General features: G+C 36.4%; 1 protein-coding gene across 1 annotated transcript; it reads right to left on the bottom strand.

Moving 5' to 3' along the window:
- Window positions 1-773: 773 nt before the first annotated feature.
- HTR1F (5-hydroxytryptamine receptor 1F) lies at window positions 774-9,750 on the bottom strand. The gene is made up of 2 exons (XM_024761405.1): window positions 9,701-9,750; window positions 774-3,099 (listed from the first exon to the last, which is right to left on the bottom strand). The coding sequence occupies exon 2, from the start codon at window positions 3,052-3,054 to the stop codon at window positions 1,957-1,959; it is 1,098 nt and encodes a 365-aa protein (XP_024617173.1). The 5' UTR covers window positions 3,055-3,099; window positions 9,701-9,750; the 3' UTR covers window positions 774-1,956.
- Window positions 9,751-21,629: the final 11,879 nt, after the last annotated feature.

A 21,629-nucleotide genomic window follows, 5' to 3' on the forward strand; every position in this document is an offset into this window, starting at 1 on the left:
CCTAAACTTGTAATATTTCTGCTAAAAAGCATCAGTGACCACTCATTGACAGACAGCAACCAAACTGACTACAGACTTCCTTTGCTGACATTCAGAGTCAGCCACAATAATGGCCAGTTTCTCTTTTAAGCTCTTCTACTGTCATTCTAAATAGCTGTCAAACTAATTGCTATTTTATGATCATGTCCTGTCAAATGCTTGCAGGATGCAGTCTGTTGCCACCACCTGAGGTATGCTCTTCCAAATCTCTTGCTCAAATGCTGTTCATTAAATATCCATTTTAGATACATTCTTTACAAAAATTTCCTGATTTTTCTCAACTAGATGTGATCAGTGTTTCCTTTGAATCATCATAAAAATGTAAACAACCTCCATGCTGATCTTTGTTTTTTCTTTTCTATTATAGTGTTCATATTTTTGTTGTTTGTTTCACCTTTTAGATTGTAAACATGTTAAAGGAAGAAACAGTATTTTATTATTTCCCGTATCTTCTATACATCTTCTATACATTGAGAGTACATCTCAATGCCTTATATAAAATTAAAGTTCTGTAAATATTTGTTAGATTGAGAGTAATGTGTCATTGATACATAAAAAATTGATGTAATGTACTCTTAAGCACCCCACTGGGAAAGAATATTTAGAATACACATGAAGGTACAGCTTAGAATAAAAGGGAATGTATTGTTTTTTCAAATGATTTTGGTTGATGGTAGGATTAAAAGGTGGTATATGACCTTGCTGGTTCAAATGAAATGAAATCTTCTCAGAAGCATGGTTCTTTTATTTTCAAATCCCTATATAAATATGGTAGATAAACTTAGGAAATTGCTTTGGCTCACTGAACTTGTGGAGTGACCAACTGGGAGATATATACATATATAATATATATAATTAGTATAATAGTCATCTTTGCTCATTCATTTCTATCAGTTGGAAAACTAGAGACGTTTTTGAAGTCAGTGAAAAGTCTAAGACTCCCTACCACATTCTCTCTAATAAAAGGGAAATAGCTGCTGAAGTACAAAGTATCACAGACATTTTAGTTAGTAACTAAGCCTATTAACATTAACAGAAATGAAACATATCTTATATATTTTTAAAAGTCAGGCATATAATATCTATGGCAAGTAACATAGGGTACTTAGTGCCTTAAATTTGATTCCTAAACATGGCAAAATTAGAACACCACCCCCAGACCCTCCCTGAATTATTTCTACTAGGGTAAGGCTTTGATTTCAAATGTTGATAATATATGATTAAGAAAATATTCTTCTAGGAATTCATATTAAACAAAAAGAATATGGTAAATATGTACAAGTTCAGTATCCAGAATTATTTTGCAGTACCTAGCTCATTTTATGATTACTCCTTACTATCAAAATACAAAGACAGTATCAACCTCTGACTTTTATGTTTCCTCTGGTCACACTAAGTAAGAGTCTTTTTTTTTTAGCTCCTTCCCCCTCCTATTTTGCCTAGGGTAAGATGGAGAGGGGAAAAGGTAGGAGAAATGTGTGCTTTGTGGTGAATTTTATCTTGTCTATAAAATAATAGAATCATATAATAAAACAATAAGATTATGTAGAAATTATGGATGGAGGTATGTTGTTAATTGAAAATTCTTCTGTAGTTGTTATAAGATATAAACCTGAAAAATCACTGTTAATAATAATGTATATATATTTCCAGTTAGTTTTTAGGGACATTGCATAGGCAAAATATTGTTTATAAACAATAAATTATTTTCTAATTTCACATGCTCTAGAATAATGGTCAAAAAAAGTCTTTAAATCAATACATTTTATATGTATTTGCTATTAAAATATGTATTAATATCATTCTAGTGGCTTTAATTTATGTCCTTCTAAAAGTTTAAATGTTTTATTCTTTATCATTCATTTAGTAACTTCACCTCGAAAGAACCCCAATCTTTCCATAATAAACTTCTTTAAACTAATATCGACATCGCACAAGTTTTTGGAATGCTTTCTTGAAGTCTTCATTAAAGATTGTATAAATCAGTGGGTTTATAAGGGAATTGAGGTATCCAAGCCATGTCAAAAAATTTGACATTTCTTCAGAAATTTTACACTTTTCACAGATATTAACAACCAATTCTTTTACAAAAAAAGGAAGCCAACATACTACAAATGCACCCAAGATTAATCCCAGGGTAGTGGCTGCTTTGCGTTCTCTTGTGCCTGAGATCTTTTGCCTTCTCCAGGATCTCTCATGCTTGAATTCAGACTTGGGGCTTTTCACTGTGCTATGAATTTTATCAAAGTCCGTTGATGGATCAGATAAAGACTTTTCTAGCATGTACGGTGTGGAGACCAGTCTAATGCTTTTCTCACCACTCCCCAAAAGGTGACCATTCAGCTCCTCCTTGGCAATCCTACTTGCTTGTCTCTTGTGGTATAACGTCTTTGCTGCTTTATATATTTTGTAGTAGAGGATCAAAATCAATGTTAATGGGATGTAGAAAGCTCCAAATGTTGAGTAAATAGTGGAAACAATGTTGTCGTGTTTGATGATGCACTCATCCTCTCGGCTAGTTCCTTGATGCCTCCAGAATAGAGGAGGCATAGAGATAAAAATAGATATAATCCAAACTATGGTAATCATAGTGCCAGCATGCTTGGGAGTCCTTTTCCTGGCATACTCAACAGCATCTGTGATTGCCCGGTACCGATCCAAAGCTATAGCAGAGAGATGCAAGATGGAGCAAGTGCAGCACGTGATGTCAACGCTCAGCCAAATGTCACAGACCACTTGCCCCATAATCCAGCTCTCTCTCACAATATACACAATGCTGAAAGGCATCACCAGGACAGCTACAAGAAAATCTGTGACTGCAAGGGAGCAAATTAAGTAGTTGGCTGGGTGGTGTAGCTTTCGGGTCACAATAATTGCAGCGATCACAAGTGAGTTAATGGTCGTCGTCATCAGTGCCAGCCCAGAGAGAATGAAGGACACCAGAATTTTGGATGGCATTCTGTCGAACAGTTCTTCCGAGGTCAAGTTTTGATCAGATGAGTTTAAGAAATCCATTTTTTGTTTGATTTAAAAGATTAATATAGCTGAAAAAATGGACACCTGTAATAAAGGAGAGGAAAACAGTTCAGAGAAGGCTTCAAAGATTTTTCTCTTCCTTTCAGAATAATTTTTTTTAAAGTATACATGTATCTTTTTCCAGAATAGTCTATGGATTAAAAACATGGAGTTCAGATAGCAGATTTTCTTTTTCTTTACATTTAAGAAATACAATAAGGACAGTAAAAAACAATAGCTTTAAAAACATTTTCTTAAAATAGGGCTCAAATAAAACAATTTTTATGCATAAAATAACCTATCACTAAAAAATCTCTACTATTATAAAAGTGTTTAAAACCTATATTAATATTAGCTATGTTTTTCTCTTTGTCTACAGCAGAAAAAGTTTAAAAGCACGTCATTAGTATATATTTGTGCATTATATAATGTAATATAAGAAAATATCATTTTAAAGGCAGTATTCAAAATCATAAACAATTTTGTACTTAGAGTTACACTGAGAACATTTTCATTGGGCTTGTGGAGACTAAAGGAACTTTCAATGTATTTTATGTCAGGATATAAAGGTTATAAAAAGAAAAATAAACAAAATTAAAATATTTTTAGTGTATTTCTAGCATTCTATGATCATTTTATGAAATTAGGAAAATATCAGAGTGTTTAGTAGTCTTTGTGGATATAAGTAGTTAGTTTGGTTTAAAAAGATGAAATAAAACTAGTTGGAACCGAATAACCATACAACACAGCCCATAATTATAATGACATATATGACCGAACTAAACAACTGGACGAGGTGAACCTTGCCAGTAAGAAAAGCTCATAACGTCACACACCCTGAAATGGAAATTATTCTTTACAAGGCTCCATCGTAATGACCATGTAACCTTACTTTTGAAAGGGAACCCTCCAAACATGGCTTATAATTTTTACTTCAGTCCATGTTATTACTTAATTGCAAGTCAAATACGAGCAACTAGAGGGTAATTAAATAAGATTAATCGTTTTTATAAATAGTTTTTATTTTCCAAATCAGCACTTTTCTCTTTCTTTAATAATTCTTTAGTAGCTACCTGCATCTTTGGAAAAGACAGAGAAAAGATGGAAACCTGAAACTTTATTCTTAGCTATAGTTATAACTATTATTGTACCTCTATATTCCTTGAATTATTTTTACTTTAAAGTGGTTATGTTTTACTAATTGGAACTGATAGAACAAAATTTAAAACACTTGATATTTTTATATCAAATGCTTCTTATGAAGTGTGTGTGTATACATATAAGATTATGTATATATATATTATAAAAACTTGGAGTGCAGCATATTTAATATCCTAGTGTTTGAGTTACCAGTACTAAATTTAATTTTTATTTTCTCATATTCATTGAAGGCAGGTGCTGATGGCTTTCTCCTAAGCAAATTGAGTGACAGAAGAAATCTGAATACATGAGACCCATAAAACAAATAGTCCCATATGTAATTGAAAAGGAGTTGTATATCTAAGTTATTTATATCAACACTTACCCATTTGTAAAGGGCAACTAAGACAACTTCAGATAAAGAATGGAGGCTACAATCTCCTTAGAAATTCTAAACGAGTGATTTTGGAACTCTGTTTGCCTCAGAGTCACCAGGAGGGCTTGTTAAAACACAGATTATTGGGTCCCAGCCTCTGGAGTTTGAGATTCAGTAAATCTGGGGCAGGGCCTTCAAAGCTGCATTTCTAACAAGATCCCACGTGATGCTGATGCTGTTTGTCCAAGGAGTCAGGTTTCTGGCGGGTAATCAATACGGTTCTTCCTCAGCTCTTTGTCTAATCCTTTCACTGCTATAGCCTTTATGAGTTCCTCTCATAAATGTCAGAGAGCAGCTCTGACATTTCTGCTGTACAACTTTGTCAGCATCTCTCTTTCTCACATTCTTATTTCCTGGAGTTTTTCAAATAAATGATCTTCCTCTAGCTTTTCTTCTGATGCCTCCCTGACTATTTTTTTTTAAAACTTTTTATTATGAGAATTTTCAAACACAAAGTAGAATAATGCAGTACACATCCATGTGCCCATTACAGAACTTCATCAATTGTCATCATTTTGCTAATCTTGCAGAAACAAGTGTTAATTATAATCAGAGATAAAACAGGATTCAAACTTTGTGGAAAAGAGTAAAATATACTTTTTTACCAGCAGTCAAATGGTGAAAGTGGGCAGAATCATTGCATGGTGCAACATGCAGGGTTAAGTCCTTAACAGAAGGATGCATCCTGCATGAAAGGGGGTAGGACATATTTTATAGGCCCCTCTTCATACTGTAGGAAGAATCAGGACCACAGCCTATCGTTTTCATTAGATTATGAAGTTAAAGAGAACAGCAAAGTCATTTTGGTGTAGCAGCAAATCAATGGATTATGTTGCTTATAGACAATCTCTTCTAAAATATTCCTCTGAAACTGAGAAGCTGAAGAAGGCTGATGAATCACCAATTTTAAACTGTAATTTTTGCTTTTCATGTATGTTTAAACCTAAAACCTCTCTTTTAATAAGCCTCTACTGAAATAATTCATTTGTGGAATCATTCTAGCAAGTTTTTAATGTAAATATTCAATAGTTTCTATAAAGAACTCTGTTTCTTTTTCCTGCTACAGTCCCTTCTTATCAAAATTGCTAATATGCTGTGTTACTTAGGCCTGCCAGTACTGGGTAAGTTAAAAGGAAGAGGGTAGGGAGAATTCTGTCTTTGCTGCCATCTGGCTTTTCTTCCCCTTCAAAACAAGGTCTCTTTTAATCTATCTAAAATTTTCTTTAGGTTTTTTTCCACTTAAGCCGAATATCTTTGAGCCTTTTTTTTTTTTTTACATCTTTATTGGAGTATAATTGCTTTACAGTGTTGTGCTAGTTTCTGCTGTGGACCTAGAGTCTGCCATACAGAGTGAAGTAAGTCAGAAAGAGAAAAACAAATACCGTATGCTAACACATATATATGGAATCTAAAAAAAAAAAAAAGGTTCTGATGAACCTAGGGGCAGGACAGAAATAAAGACACAGATGTAGAGAATGGACTTGAGGACATGGGGAGGGGGAAGGGTAAGCTGAGATGAAGTGAGAGAGTGGCAGGGACATATATACACTACCAAATGTAAAATAGATAGCGAGTGGGAAGCAGCTGCATAGCACAGGGAGATCAGCTTGGTGCTTTGTGACCACCTAGAAGGGTGGGAGGGAGACGCAAGAGGGAGGGTGTATGGGGATATATGTATACATATAGCTGATTCACTTTGTTATACAGCAGAAACTAACACTACATTGTAAAGCAATTATACTCCCTGATTATTATTAATCCTGACTTTGTGCAGCTCTTGGACTCCCTGCTCTGGACATGTTAACTCCCCTTCTAGAAGATGACTTATTTGATTAACTGATTTCTGTAAGTATCACACTGTAGGATTTAAATTAGGCTCAGTAAAATGGTACTTAATCCTAAGGGAATAAACCAAAATGTGTCATATAAATTCTACTGCATTTTACAAGAAATTTTTCCATTATTAACTTTAGAAAGTTAATTAATCTTCTGAAAATTGTTTTTGTAGAAAACAAAGAAAATAGGAATACAAATGCAGCCAATCACAGTTGGGTTCCTTTTTCTTTTTGTCTTATTTTCCTTGCCACTTAATCAGAATTTCAATAAACCATCTACCTTCATTAATTCAGACATGGCCTCTAATCAGATTCTTACTCCTTTACATCTTAAGTTCCCACAATGAGTCCTCGTGGTGCTAGGGACCACTTCTGGGTTACTAAACATAGACTATGTCACACACATTTCTCCTCAAACTATATTCTGAATGTATTCACTGGGAAATAGGATTATTCTGTAATTAGAGCCTGTAGTCCCATCATTTATGTGTAGCCTTCTTGATAATAACAAAGAGAGAAAAACTTCCCCAGGCTTTACTCAGCATGAATATTTGCCAATGTATTGATTTACCCACATGGTGCATTTTACTTCTCCGCTTACATATAGTTTTTTAAATCTAATGTTGATTTATATTCAGATGTCTGATCTTGATGTCCAGCTGTATTGTTCTCATTCAGGTTAAACTATAAGCTCATTGGGGCATAGCTTAATTTACTTTACATTGTAAATAACCTGGGGGGGGTCATACAAAAATAGCTTTAATAATAATACTGTAGAGAGGCAAGAAAGCAAAATGCAATTCTATCAAGACCTCGTAAGAACCCATAACTTGGCTGCTCCAATTAGAATGATAATAATATTTATCTTTTCTGAATGTTTAATTCTGCAGGAACTATGCTAAGTGCTTTGCATATGTTAACCCATTTAATCCTCACTGCTAACCTATGAGGTAGGTACAGTTATTATCTCCCATTTCATAGGTAAGAAAACTGAGGTATAGAGATTTAATGAAGTCCTTTGCAATGAAACATAACCAATGGTTGGTGGAACAAACCCATTCCTTTAATCACCATTTTACTGTCTATGAGGTATTTATTACTTTACTTAATAACTCTAGTCATGAGATCTATAAAGTACTTTTTATTTAAAATAAAGATTGTTATAGAGTAATAAGTATATTCAAATGGAGGCAAATATCCAATAGATTGAACTGCTTACTTCTTTTATTTAAATGGAAAAGTAATATTTATTAAACCCTTCCAAAGCTGTTAAAGAATAAAATATATACCGGATGTGAAAGTGCTTTTAAAAAACAATACAGAAAGAATACATAACGTTTGCTTCAGTTATGATTACATCTCATACAGTAATAAGCTCTTTGTTTTGTGTGGTTTCACATTCTTGTGAAGTAGGCAGGGTAGGCATTTGTGTCCCCATTTAGCAGATGTAGAAACTGAGGCTCAGGAAGCTTAAGGTCCACAATTGATAGGTGATAGAGGAGACCTTGCCTTCTGAGTTCTCGTGGCCTGATTCTCCCTCCCAACTGCTTATTTCTTGCTGGGAATGTTTAAGTTAGGGACCAGGTCTAAATGTATAAATTGTGTAAATGTGCAAAATGTGTAGGGATGTGTTCACAGCGTTTTCAAATTTTTTTTACTGCCTTTCCAACTTTGAGTCTTCCCTTCTGTTCTTATTCTATTTCTTTATCCCATTTATTCCTTTAAGAACTATTCATTGAGTGCTATTTATGGGCCAATTAACTTGATAGGTCTAAAAGATACCAAAAAAACAAAGAAGCAAACAAACTTTCCCCATTCAAGACAAAACAGCAAAACAACACATTGTTCTTGTCTTTAAGAAACTGTCATGGTAGTGAAACAGCTAAATACTTAATTATAATACAATGCAATAAGGGCATTATAGAGGTTTGTATAAAGTGCCCTAGGAATACTGGTGAGGGAGAACTAATCGTAGCAGAGTGAAACAGTGAAAACCTCTCTTGGCTGAAGTTGAAGTATGAGCAAATTAAGAGGCATATAAACACAGGATGCATTCAGACATGCGAATCAGTTCAGTGTGGACAGTGCAAAGGCATATTAGCACCAAGTAAGGGATGAAAGTTAACTGAGGAAGTACAATAAAGGGACTGGCATGATATGATAAAGAAACTGGATTTTATTTTACATGCAATCAGAATATTTCAAAATGTTTAAGAAGGTAAGTGAAAGGGTAAGATCTACGTTTTGGCATGGTAAGGTGCACAAGTAGGGTGATATGGCTTGAAGGGATTGGTGCCACTTCTCTAGGGAGAAGGCATAAGAAAGATTACACAGTACTCTTAAGAATGTAGCTGAAATTAGAACTTTATAAGGTCATTGGAATAAAATTGGCCTAGGTTTTTGTTTTCATCCATCAGGGATCCAAAGTTATGGATTATATATCCCAGAGAAAAAGATAATTAAATTGACTCAGGATTGGATTAGGAATGGGATGCAAAGTGGGGTCAAAGGCCAAGAGAAGATAGTGGTGATGCTGGATCAATGCTAGTTTCAGAAAAGACCAGACCAGATCAGGGAGGGCAATTACACAGCACTCTTAAGAATGTAGCTGAAATTAGAACTTTATAATTCTGTGTCTGTGAAGACACAGACCAGGGTCTTAGTAAGTTTAAGGAGCAGGTGTAATGCAGGCTCAGGTAATGTGTGAGGATGGAAAAAGGAGAGACTGCAGTTACTTTCAAAGCCTGGGATTGCAGAGTTTCAAACTTACGAAGTGATACCAGGGCTAGGGTATGGAAATGTTAAGAACTGCTCTAACTCCTTCAGACCAGTGAAGGCTTGCTTACAGAGAGCCCTGTGGGTCCTTACAAAAACTTCACAGCACTTCTAAAGTCAACAAAAAATTGCTCACATTTTCCATGTATGTGATAAATTTCCTCTTCTGTATTTCTTTATCACGGCCTGCTGGGATTTGATCCCTAAGTCTCTTGAATTCTGGTTCTTGATATACTCTGCTCAGATTTGTCAATTCAACTTTCCTTCTGACATTGAATACTCACTCCTTCCCACCACTTCTTGCTTCAACTCTGCCCATATTCAATTTAGGTGATGTGCCTGTGATTCCCAGATGTCTGGCCTAGTCTCACTCTCAGCCTGTAGATTAAGATCACCTTTTCTTTAGTTTGTCTGCTGGCTCTAATAACTCCTGCTTCTCTCATACTCAAAATACATTCACCTTCTTTCCTGGCTACCCCAAACTCATCCAATCATGGCACCAGTCTTGAAGTCCATAATCTCATGTTTTGCATGAGATCAAGAAGCAGATGAGGCTCCTTTAGGCTGCAGTGCCTCTTGATTCAGAGACCTGTGAACTAAAAAGACAAGTTATCTATTCCCCAATCCCCAATATGTAATAGTAAGTCAGGGACAGGATAATGGCAATAGACATCCCCCTTCAAAAATATGAGGAAACGCATAGTGGCCGCTGATTTGAAATCCAATGAGACAAGTCAGAGTGCTCTACTCTGAGGGTTAGAAATGCACCTTCATTAATGAAGCAGAAATCTAGTAACATAGTGTGAATGCTTAATTGCTGTCAGTCGAAACTGGGTAGTTGATTTGTCATCTTTAATGATATTATAGAATGTTCAGCATGGGAACACAAGGGAGATGTTATATAGCCATGATTTGGAGCTCTGCTCAAGTGCAGTCTGGCCTTCCAGTCTGCTGGTTAACCAAGGCTATCGACTAAAATATGAAAAAAAAACCTTAACTCTTAAACTTGTGTAAGACAGGCAGTGACTGAGACATATTTAACCTAAATATTCACTGGCTTTATATAAAGTACAAAGTAGTCATGATTTTAAATAAAATGGATATATACTTTTATTTTATTTTTTTGTTGGATTTACTTAATGCTGTAGAATATATCTTGTTTGTCACTCTTCTACACAGTAAATTATCCTAGACTGCCAAGGTACAAATTGAAGCACAAAGGAAGGTTAAGACAGTAATATCTTGAGATTCAGCCCCAAGATAATTATAAGAAATCTGTCTATATCTGAATGACAAGAAAGGAGAACTACTCATGTACTTTGGCTTAACATGTTTTTCCATCTGAGAATATTGAAATGCTACTACCAAATAATTTTTCTCTTCTTCAAGATTTTTAAGCTAGGTTTTTATAACTTAAAAAAACAAGTTCTCATTCAGTAGCTTCAATTACTTCTACTTTTTTAAACTACGGTGACTACTATCTTAGTAGCTATTATTATCTCTAGATTAAAAATATTTTAATACATGTACTTGGAACTAATAATAATAAAGTAATGTGTTTTAGAGAAAATTATTAAAAAATTCTAAAGAGTGGGTTGGATATTTCAGAAATGACATGGTTAAATGATATGATTTATATATTACCTATTGTGATTTAACATAGACAAATCTGAACTGCCATCTGAATGGAATAACAAAATATCAGAGAACACAATGGTTGAACCTCCTGATTTGTCTCCTAAGTTCTGAGCATCAATCAATAAATATTTATTATTTTAATAAAACAGAATTAATTTAATCTATGTGTGTTAACATGCTCTGTGAATATAGAAAGTCACAGAAAATTGTAACCTTTTTTGACAAAATAAAAGGATATCTACTCAAAAAATAAATAAGTAAATAAATATTCATTAAGCAACAGTGTGTATTAGGTGTGATACATATGCATAAAAGATGCAGTTCATGCCATCCAGGAGTATATTATTCATCAGTAGTTGGGGAAAAGAGACATACACCTATTCAGCAAATATTTATTTAGTTTCAGCATTGTAGTTGGCACTCTGGATATAAAAATGAGTATGTCATGAAACATTTTTTCAAAGATCTCACTTCCAGGTTATATGAATCACTGTATTATGATAAGATGGTACGTGCATTATAGTAGTAACTAAAAAAATATTTACAAACCTTTTCTTTTTTATAATAGTAGTGATATTAACAGCCATATTTGTTGGATATTCAATATTTTAAAATATTGAAATGTTTCTCTACCAGTCAGTAAATAAAATATTAAAAGCTATAATAAGCAGTAAATCTAATAATATACATTCTAAAATAATCTCATTAACCCAAGTCAATCAAGAAAACTATTGAAAAATTGCCCTCTTATTTTACTGAGAATTGATAATAGAGATATTGAATATGGAAAAATCTCAGGCAGAGTTTTGAATATCATTGCTATCAGTTCAGCAGTAGCTGAGGGAGGTTCTGCACGATGAACAACATTGTTACTGTTAAGAAGTCTTCTTGAGACTATGAGTTCTGCAAAGATGTCCGTTGGTGCCATTGAGGTGGGTAATAGGCCTGTGTGTTGTTTCTGCATGGCAGCTGGTTTCCTTAGTTGGCTGCTGAGGAGGTGGAGGTGGTAGCAGAGGCAGAGCCATTGCTGCCCTGCTGCTCTAGAGCTGTCCAGCATGCTGAGGTAGCATAGGGTGGCATTGTTGTCATTGAGACCTGTCTCTGGGTCCAGGTCATGTGCGATTCTGACATCTAGGTTTCCATTTGGTTCCCCTACCCACACTGCGTCTTCGTAATTAGTCCCTTTGTAAATAAATTCTCTTTGAATTATCCTAATTTGAATGTGCTATCTATTTCCTGTTGGGAACCTGACTGATAATAAAAGTTATAATTCCCTGGCAATGACTGTAACTAACAATGATCAGTTTGGTAGTGGTCCTGTCTCCAAAGGCAAGTGAATCCAATGACAAGGGAGTTTCCAGAAAGGGGATTTTTGTTCTTTCAATTTTATTTTTCAGCTAGCCACATGTGAGTATTTAAGCTTGGATCTCTTGAAATGCCTTTGCCACCACATAAAGTCCGAGAATGAAGCCAGTACTTATAACCTGAAATGTGCTATGTGATACATGCATTTAGTATGTGTATTAAAAAGGAAGCCATGATTATTCATATTATTCATATGAGGTTGCAGCATTTCTGCCTGGGACTTAGGGGCAGAAAAACCCTTACACTGGAGTTTAAACTAAGACTTGAAGATTAAATTTATTGGGTCAACAGATGGTTGGGGGGAGTAGGTGGCAGAGAAGGTGTTTTCAGAGAAGAAATATCAGGAAGAGTATGGTAGAGAAAAAATCTGAATGGGTATTATAGTTGAGGCTGAAAAATCAGAAAGGAAGTAAGAGCTTTATATATACCACAATCCGGGAGGTCATAGAGAGCCACTGGAGAATAGGAAGTAGGATAGGCAAAGATTAGAGGTCATGATAAGAGATCATTAAGTAGTTTAGGTGAGAGACAATGAGTCATCAGCTAAGGAATGAAACAGGAGGATGGGGAGAGATAAATCCCTTTTTAATATATGACAAGATTTGACAGTTTATTTGGTTTGGGAGGAGGTGAAGCTTGAAGAAGAAGAATCCTAGAGTGACTGCTATGTTCTGTGATGGGCAACCAGTTGGATGATGATGGAACACAGGGAAAGGAAGTTTGAGAGGCATGGAAAAGGATAGGATCATGGTGAAAGTAATGGATAGTTTCAAACACATTGAGGCTAACATATGGGACAGCCTATATGGAGTTGTCTAGAAGGCAGACCTGGACTGGAAATTTAATTTATAATTTACACATTAGTTGAAACCCTGTGCGTCTATAAAATCACCAGGGATTGGTGAAGACAACACATCAAAGAATGAATGGAAGATGAAGAAAGGGAGAAAGTCAGTGTGAAGTAAAAAAACATAAAATTTAGAAATTTTATGAAAGGCAAAAAATTATGAAAACTCCAAGTTGAGAAATTTGATTTCTTTTTTTTTAACACAAAGATACTTTGGGGGCTTCCCTGGTGGCACAGTGGTTGAGAGTCCGCCTGCCGATGCAGGGGACACGGGTTCGTGCCCCCGTCCGGGAAGATCCCACATGCCGTGGAGTGGCTGGGCCCATGAGCCATGGCCGCTGAGCCTGCGTATCCAGAGCCTGTGCTCCGCAACGGGAGGGGCCACAACAGTGAGAGGCCCGCATACTGCAAAAAAAAAAAAAAAAGAAAAGATACTTTGGTATATTTATGCAACTAGGAAGCTAAAGTTCTCAGGCAAAGTAAAAAGTTTAACTGGCATTTATTTGTTTATTATGGCTTTTCTCATTAGAATATGAGCTATGTAAGAGGAGAGAGGCTTTAATCTCTGGGCCTGGAACAAAATTTGGCTCAAATGTCACTCAAAAAATATTTGATGAATGAAGAATGAATGAATGAAAAATACTCTGTTAATTGAGAGTGAAGGAAAGCATGCATTCACTCTTACATGCTGCTGACATAAATTGGTCCAACCCCATGGAGACAATATGGAAATAATCTTTGACACAATCATTCTATTTCTAAGAATTTATCCTGTAAATATTTTCCACGTGTTAGAAATAAATATGAACATCAATACAGATAAATTATTGTATGTATATCCTTCAATGAACAAAGAAGCTCTTTAATATTCTGATATGAAAAGATTTCCAAAACATATTTTAAAGTTACAAACCAGAGTGTAGAAAAGTATGGATAGTATATTACTATTCCTGTAACATAAAGAATATTTATAAATACACATGCTTATTTGTATATAGAATATCTCCAGAAGGATACACAGGCAACTGGTAACTGTCCGGATGAAAATAGAGGTATTTTCTCCCTTAAATACTGCTGAAGATTGAAATTGAAACTGCTTGTTGATAGCCCCAAACAGTCATCATCCACAAATTCCTTTATGATCAGTGACACTCCCACAGCTTAGAAGAAAACAACAGAGAGAAGCTACCCTTCAGCCTGTTACTTTTTGTGTTTTAAAGTACTTAGGTGAATTAACAGGCTATTGGCACTGTGTGGTGACACCCTTCAGAACACATGTGCCATCTTTCTTATTCAAATACTTGTATAATCTGTGTACTGTCGAAGATGTCTTTGCTCAAGCATTTTTGAAAGAAATACAGAAACTGATGGTGAAAACTGTGGTTGTCTCCAGGGAATAGAAATGTGTGTCTAGTGAAACAGGGTTTGGAAAGAGATTCTAAAATTTTACACTCATTATACATTTGTATAATTGTATAATGTTTTTTTAAAAGGAATAAACTAAAAAGCTAACAACACAAACAAAGTTATTGAGCACATTAGTTTGCGTCAAACACTTTCATAAGTACTTTGTATGGTGTTATCTGAGACCAGGAGGAAGAAAATAAACGAAAGGAATAAGTCTGTAGCTAGTGAACATGTGATCTTGTACGTATTGGGGAAGCGGGCGGAAATGGCAGAAACCTGGAGGCTTTCACATGTCATAGACTCTGTTGTTTCTTTGAATAGCTGAGGGGGAGGAGGCAGGGATCATGAAAAGTATGATGAGCATTTGGCATAGTTGCTATAGAGAGTAGGAAAGGAGGTGAGCAAAGGCAAGTAAAAGAATTCTGTGAATTCTTTAAAGCTGTGTAGGCATCAGTCTTTACTACAGTGCTGTTTTGCTTCAAGAATGCTCAGTAGCCCTGGTATAAGAGTGGACAATGAACATTTTTAGCGTATATATCTTGCTGTGGGAGAACAAAGTAGCGAGGAAGTTGAGGATAATAGGAGAAAAGTAGCTAAAATCAAATGGCAAGTGAAGACACCAGTTGGGAAATTAGATTCTCCCTTAGCCCATGATTTTCTGTTGCTCAGCACCCAGTCTCAGAAGGTAGGTTCCCAGAGTAAAATTCTTTCAGAAAGCCTCCAGCTAGCTCTTCCCTGAGTGGCCCTCACTCACTCAGGGAAACATCTGCAAACATCTAGCACATTCTCTAGCTTTTCCTCTAGCTCAGTGATTCTTTAGTGCCATTCCCGGTCCAGCAGCAAAAGCATTAGCTGGGAACTTTTTGAAACGCAAATTCTTCTTCCTTCCCTGACACTGAATCAGAAACTTTGGGAGTGGAGCCCAGCAACCTGTGCATCTGTGCATTAACAAACTCTTGGGAGGATCCTGAGGCTAACAAACCTCCCGAGGGTTCTGATTCAGGCTCAGGTTAGCACCAGCTGCTTTAGCCTGAACCAGCCTTACCTGAGAGAACCACTTGGTTAATTAACTCTATCACTTCCTTCAAGTCTTTGCTCAAAATTCCTATCACTCTACTTAATATTTCAACCCGCCTTTACCTCTCTTCCTCTTTATGGTACCCCTCCCTCATCTTCCTAATCTGCTTTAATTTTTCTATTTTCCTTAGCACTTATGATCTTCTATATTACTTATTTATTATGAATGTTTTTGTCTATCTCTACCAACTAGGATGTAATTGATTTGAATGTGGGGATCTTTGTTTTGTTCACTGATATATTCCAAGTTCCCAGAACAGTGCCTGATGTCTAGTAGGAGCTCAATAAATATTTGTCAAATGAATTTTTGTCCATTGTCTCAAGAAAGAGCCATTCCCAAAGCAGCCACCTTTGCTGGGTTTGTGGAGAAGTAGTTTGTGAATAGTCTCCACCCTTAGGCTGTTCCAGGTGTGGGTCTCCCACCAGTCCCTGCCGTCCAGACTCCAGGAGTCATAAATCATGCTGTCTGAGCAGTCTCACTGAAGCTCCGTTCTCTCAGTTTGAGGTGAGGGGGAAGCACAAAGCACCCTCACCTCCAGACACAAGTCATCATAGGAAAGGGGGTAACTCACAGAAATCTGTAACTTTCTCCAAAGATCACTCTCACCCTCTTTTCCGATTCCTACTCTCTTCAATTTCAACTCTGTCATAATATTGAGCTGGTGAAGGCCTAAGAGATACACAACTTGGTTTTCCCCTGCTCCTTTCTCAGTCCTGAAAAGGGCATGGTTCCATATAGCATCTCGTATTGGAATATGGGGTAGCTGGTACTTATTTTCTTAGGGTGTCAGCCAAAATCAGAATGTTGAGTTTTTATTACATGCTACATGGTCTTCTTGCTTGGCTTTTGCAGTTCATTCTTTATATTGAGGCAAAGTGAGCCTTTAAAACCGTAACTAGATGATTTTATTCTGCTCTTTAAAATTCTTCAATGACTTTTCTCTTTTTGTGTGTGGTTTATTTATTTTTTAACATCTTTATTGGAGTATCATTGTTTTACAATGGTGGGTTAGTTTCTGCTTTATAACAAAATGAATCAGCTATACATATACATGTATCCCCATATCTCCTCCCTCTTGCGTCTCCCTCCCACTCTCCCTAGGTGGTCACACCTAGGGTGGATCCCACCCCTCTAGGTGGTCACAAAGCACCGAGCTGATCTCCCTGTGCTATGCTTCAATGACTTTTCATTGTACTTAGAATAAAGTTTAGATCCTTAACCCTGCCCTTAAAGACCCTTCATGAATTGGTCCTTGTCCACCTTTTCAGTCTTCTATGGTATCACTCTCCTATGTACTCACTATTCTTGTAGCCACACAGGCCTTCTTAGTTTTGCTACTCCATAAATTCAAACTCCCTTCTAAATTAGGGCCTTTGGACTTGCTGTTCCCCCTGTTTGCAAGATTTTCCCCTAGAAAACTTGCTCTTGTCCTCATTAAAGTTTCAGACCCTATCATATTATTTTTCTTCATAATATTTATCGCTATTGGAAATTCTTATGTTTCTTACTTGTGTGTGCTCTGCCTCCCCCACTAGAATTTAAGATTCATGAAAGCAAGGCTCTAGACTTGTTGGCTCAATGCTGTAACTTCAGTGCCAGGAACAATATCTAATATATAAGCTTTCAATAAATACATTTTTTTTTTTTCTTTTTTTTTTTGCGGTGTGTGGGCCTGTCACTGTTGTGGCCTCTCCCGTTGCGGAGCACAGGCTCCAGATGCGCAGGCCCAGCGCCATGGCTCACAGGCCCAGCCGCTCCGCGGCATGTGGGATCTTCCTGGACGGGGGCACGAACCCGTGTCCCCTGCATCGGCAGGCGGACTCTCAACCACTGCGCCACCAGGGAAGCCCTTCAATAAATATTTTTGACAAACATTTTATTGCGTGCTTCCTAGGTGCCAGGCTGTGTATTAGTAGCACCATTTTGATAAAAAAATTTAGTCCCTGCCCTTAAGAAACTTTCAGAGTATGAAAAAGATAAGAAAAAGAGCCAAATTTTCATGTTGTATGATATGTGTTATATAAGAGCAAAGTGTTAGGGCTTCTATGGAGGCAGAGAACGAATCCAGTGTCACAGAGAGAGTCTGGGTAACCAGAGTGTAAGGCAGAATTTTAGAATGCAGAGGCTGTTTCCTGACTTCTAAAGTAAAGCCAAATGAAGGATGAAAAGAGTTAGGGGCAGAGGGAAGGAGGTGGTTGGGTAATAAAGACAGATGATGAACTTGTGTCTCATTTCTGGTGTCTCTACACAGTCTGAAGAGCTTGATGTTGACATGGGAGCCCACTCAGACTTGTCTTCCAGACTCTGTCCACTTCTGTCACTGCTTATTTTGTATAGACACATATTTCAACACATCTAAACTATAATAGCCTTTCTAAAACAACATTTACTTGTATCATGTGATGGTTTTCTACTGTGATAGAACACCTATAATAACACTCAAGAAACTAAATGTATCCAAAATTTCTATTTATTCTTAGATTCTTGTTTCCAGCACAGTTGATTATTAAAGTATTGATCTTTTTGCTCAAAACTGGTTTAAAAACCATAAACATCAGTACTATGAACAAAAGAGTTAAATAAATGTCATTTAAGCCATTTCTATTTAAATTTTATTACTAGTAAGATAGACTTAGCTTAATGTTTTTGTTGCCTATACTTTCTTTCCCATTTTTAAAACTGAAGTATAGTTAATTTACAATGTTGTGTTAGTTTCAAGTGTACAACAAAGTGACTCCGTTATATACACAAACACACACTATATATATGTTCTTTTTAAGTTTATTTTCCATTATAGATTATTGCAAGATATTGAGTGTAGTTCCCTGTGCTACACAGTAGGTCCTTGTTGTTTATCTATTTTATATATAGTAGTTTGTATATGTTAATCCCAAACTACGTTGCCTGTTAATAGGAGTTTTCAAGGTCAGTGAATCAAGTAGATAATTCTGGAAGCAAACTCCATTTGTAGGTTCAGCAAGCAAAACAATTAGTAAAGAGTATATGAGTTATTGTATTTGAAAGATTTTCTAAGCCCTGTCAAAGCAGAGTCATCTTTTATCTTATGAGTTTTAAAAAGTACTAACATGACCTAATAATCAATAAGTATTTATTTTATTCTTAGATCACTAATGAAATTGTTTTTTTGCCATTTGGGTTGAGTCAGTTGAGTCATCAACTTAAAATTAAGGCATTTACCATTTTCTTTCAGATGTCAATTGTCAAAAAATGATGAAATTACAGTGCAAAAGATGCCCATGTGACAGACCATTATTTTTCTATCAAAGCTAAAGTTTAATAGGCGGTAGAAATCAAACGCCATATTTAGCAATCAATTTTCTCCTTTGGAAAGAAAAAGCTCACAAAAACGGAAGAAAGATTGACTTAGGAGTTAATCATGCAACAGTTCTGATACCTCTCTTGGTGTGCTACGTAGTTTAGGAAAAGGAAAGACGTAATGTGAAGTCCCTAAAGGACATTTTAGTGAAGAGCTTGAAAGGTCATCTGAGATACAGAGGAACTAAAGAAAAGAGTGAAATATTAAGCTGATGTGGCTTTAACCTGGATAGGGAAAGACTTAGTCATTAACTGTTTGGCACTGACTTGAAGAACAACTCATGGGCACATGGATATTCCTTGCTTTGATCTCTCCTAGCTAAATTTTGTATTGCACAAGCCACCTGAAAGTAGTGCTTTGTGGGTATAGTCCTTGACATTTGTATTAATTCTGTGCATGTCGTATCCTCAAAATGTCTTCTAAAATGTATTGCTCATAGGGTATGTTGCCAGTTATTCTCCTAAAGATAGCATTATTATCTAGTATCCTTGGAATATGTCTATTAACTTTACTTTTAAGAAGGCAGTACATGGGGATTCCCTGGTGGTGCAGTGGTTGAGAGTCCGCCTGCCGATGCAGGGAACATGGGTTCGTGCCCTAGTCTGGGAAGATCCCACATGCCGCAGAGCGGCTGGGCCCGTGAGCCATGGCCGCTGAGCCTGTGAGTCCGGAGCCTGTGCGAAAGGCAGTACATGATCAAAATGCTTTTTATCGTACAGAAGGTCCAGAATGGAATGGTTGCCTCTCCCAAATCTTGCCTTGGTTTTATATGGTCCAGTTCAATCTTATCATTTCTATTCTCCTGTTTTATAATTTGACATTGCTTGCCTCCTTTAGATTGAAATTTATTTTTGTAATATATATGAACAATTAAGTGAATAGTTCAAAAAATAATAGGAAATGTCTATTAAACAGCTTTTGGAACATTTTTTTAAAGACCATGTAATGTAGCATATTATTTGCATAGAAACATGTGTCACTAATTCAGAGAGTTCCTGCAAATTCATTTTATTAATTGTATTAATCTCAGTTTATGAAGGACATGTCTAGTTATAAAAAAGAAAAAACAAATGCAATGAAGCCAGCTAAAGAAAGGAGATCACTAGAACAAATGACTTTATATCACACAAGGGCCGCTCAGGGGACTGGAGAGGGATATAGAAAGGAGATCCTCTTACTTTCTTTCCAGATTCAAGCGGTCTCTCTCATCTGCATTTTTCTTTGCTGTTTTCTTTCTCTGCTTGCATGTCAACCAACATGAAATTCTGGCTCCAGTGCTGGATAACCTTTTCATTCAAGTCCTGATTCATCTAGCAGTTAATTGACTAGTATCTCCCTGTCTTATTGATAAATTCTGAGGAGAGAGTTTGAATCAATTTTAGAGTAAGATGTTGTTTGGGTGATTATGTTGCCAGAGTTGGTACCAGATCCTTGCTCAAAATCCACAAAGCCCCACATTTAACAGGAGTTAACTTAAATCTTTAAGTCCCAAGGTGCAGAGATAAGAAGGGAAGCTATAGGAAGAGAAAAACAAAAAAACAGATATAACAAGATGGAACCACGATGGCGCGGAATATGACCTCCAACAGACCCTGGGTCTCATAATACACTGATTTTACTACATTAGTGTTTTAATGACACATCTACTGGCAGCCATGACTGGAAGTCAAGGACCAAAAAAGGATAAAAAGAGGGTAGCACCCACTCCTTCAGAAAGCCCTGGTCCTTCTCCAGTAGACTAATGCCTATGCCTCCCCATCATTAGCCTCAGTCCTCCTTCCTATGTCTTTACTCTTTAAAATCAAATCCTTCTTGCCATGTGGGCCAGAAGATGATCTGTGAACTAAGTTCCTGCTTCTCCATTCTTTGGCCATTGAATAAAGCTTGAACTGCATTGATCTCAGCTTTGGTTTTGTTATTTGGCTACAAGAACCCTAAAGGAAAAAACCTTTTCCCACTGAGGCAGAGGGCCTTGGCCAGGCTAGGGCCTGAGCAGGGGTCCATACAACTTAATTCGGTAACAATTACCCCGAACCATGTCAACTAAGTCTAAATATTCAATAGTATTGAAGAATTATGTATTACTCTATGTTAATGATTTTTGTTGGAATGTTTACAGTCAGGATAAAGAAATGACATCAGAGCTTGGGGAGTGACTTACTCTGACCTGATGTATACTCAGTTGAAGATGAGAGGATTCAGCATAAGGGTAAGGGGTATACTGCATTTTTATACTTTAATATTTGTGGATAATTTTATAGCATTTGAATGTGTACTTGCCATTAGAAGGGCGCTGAAGGAGACTGAATACGTAGGCATTCTTCCAAGGCAGGGGAAAAACCAGATGAGTATCTGATGGCCATATTTTTGGCAACTTGTACAGATGTTGCACCAATCTCTTTGAAATGTGGTTAAGTCTTCTTTTCTAGGTCACTTTGTATTTGTAGGACTATATCAAGGCAGTTCCAGAGGAAATTACTCTAATTAAATGGCTTTTTATAGTGCCTGGCTTTTTGCCTGCCCTTCCTCCCTCTGTCTTGCTTCTCTGAGAAGAGTTAATCTAAATTTTCAAGTAGGAGAAGTGGGTAAGTTAGTAGAAAACTGTGATAATTGTGTTCTACTATGCAATCAATTTTAGGGGAAAAGAACCTCAAGGAGCTTGTGTGGGTTTTGAGGAAAAAGAAATTGGTTTAAGTTCCTGAATCCTGCTGCAAAGA

The sequence above is a fragment of the Neophocaena asiaeorientalis genome, unplaced genomic scaffold (genome assembly GCF_003031525.2).
Source record: "Neophocaena asiaeorientalis asiaeorientalis breed wild unplaced genomic scaffold, Neophocaena_asiaeorientalis_V1.1 scaffold635, whole genome shotgun sequence".
In the NCBI taxonomy this organism is placed as follows: Eukaryota; Metazoa; Chordata; class Mammalia; order Artiodactyla; family Phocoenidae; genus Neophocaena; species Neophocaena asiaeorientalis.